Genomic DNA, 1,207 nt, shown 5'->3' with positions numbered 1-1,207 from the left:
AAAAAAAAAAAAAAAAAGAAAAAAAAAAGAAAAAAAAAAAAAAAAAAAAGAAAAAAAAAAAAAAAAAAAAAGGAAAAAAAAAAAAAAAAAAAAAAAAAGAGAAAAAAAAAAAAAAAAAAAAGAAAAAAAAAAAAAAATGTATAATTTCGTATTATTTGCCTCTACTATTCTTCTATTTCTTGTACCGTTTTATTTTCCCTCTACACCTAATTAATTACCATTGGCAGAGCCTCAGCCGGAAGGGGTTCACCACGGGGACGAACTATCTACAGGCCCCGCAGCCTGTGTGCCGCCAAGGCCGTATACTGCGCTCAGCGCGGTCGGCAAAAGGGCACCCAACAACAACAACAACAACAACTAGTCACATGGCCACCACTCGTAGTGCTAGTGGTCAGAGAACCAGGAGTTGTGGTAGTGAACACAGGCCCACGGGTTGTTGAAGTTGTACTTGTTCGAGGACCACGGGTTGGAGTGATACTGGTCGAGGGACCACTAGTCGTAGTAGAAGTGCAGAAATCTCCACACCAGTTAAGAAAGCGGAAGTCAGGTCCTTCGGAGTAGTCTTGCATGACAACGCCACCAGTGGGATTGAAGTTCACGAGATTGCCGTTGCCCGAGGTACACACTTGATTTGGCGCCAGACCACAGCCGCATCCACCAGCGTAAAGTTCACCCGCGCCGATCAGATTATCCAATGGAAGACGATAGACGGAGTCGATAGCCTTACGGTAGTAGAGGAAACCGTCTGGAGCAGCAGTGAAGCTCTGGTCACCTTGAATATCCAGTGGAACGAAAGACCACTGAGGATTCACAGACCCGTCCATTGTAGCATAGGCAACGCCACCATTCACTCTAACGTAAAGTTTACCGAGTGCGAAGCGCAAAATAGTGGGCTCGATGAGAACATCCGAACCATTCAAGGGGTCAATTGGAGTCCACACTCCCCCCTGACCTATGAACCGAGCAATCCGCCCAGTAGCCTTCTCAGTAACATATAGAATATTCGAGTCTTGATCAAAGGTGACTCCCGTGTATTCCTTAGAAGGATCCGCCAGAGCTATTGTACGATAAGCATTGTAACTCTCCGGATCGAAAACACAACGTCACCCTCACTGATGCCGAACACGAACATATCGTTGCCTGAAGCCTCGATATTAGAGAGAGCCTTCTCAGCAACAGGTAACCATTTGGTTGCATTCGAGTCTCC

The 1,207-nt window shown here is 45.1% G+C and overlaps 1 protein-coding gene across 1 annotated transcript; it reads right to left on the bottom strand.

Annotated features, from left to right (window-relative positions):
* Positions 1-448: 448 nt before the first annotated feature.
* On the bottom strand, positions 449-824 carry Pmar_PMAR021610 (hypothetical protein; the record flags this gene model as incomplete). Its single annotated transcript, XM_002783035.1, has 1 exon — positions 449-824. A coding segment is annotated over one exon (376 nt), but the record flags the coding sequence as incomplete, so codon positions are not given.
* Positions 825-1,207: the final 383 nt, after the last annotated feature.

The sequence above is a fragment of the Perkinsus marinus genome (genome assembly GCF_000006405.1).
Source record: "Perkinsus marinus ATCC 50983 genomic scaffold scf_1104296937684, whole genome shotgun sequence".
Taxonomy (NCBI): domain Eukaryota; phylum Perkinsozoa; order Perkinsida; family Perkinsidae; genus Perkinsus; species Perkinsus marinus.
Note: the sequence above shows the minus strand (reverse complement) of the source record. Positions and strands in the feature narration are given on the sequence as shown.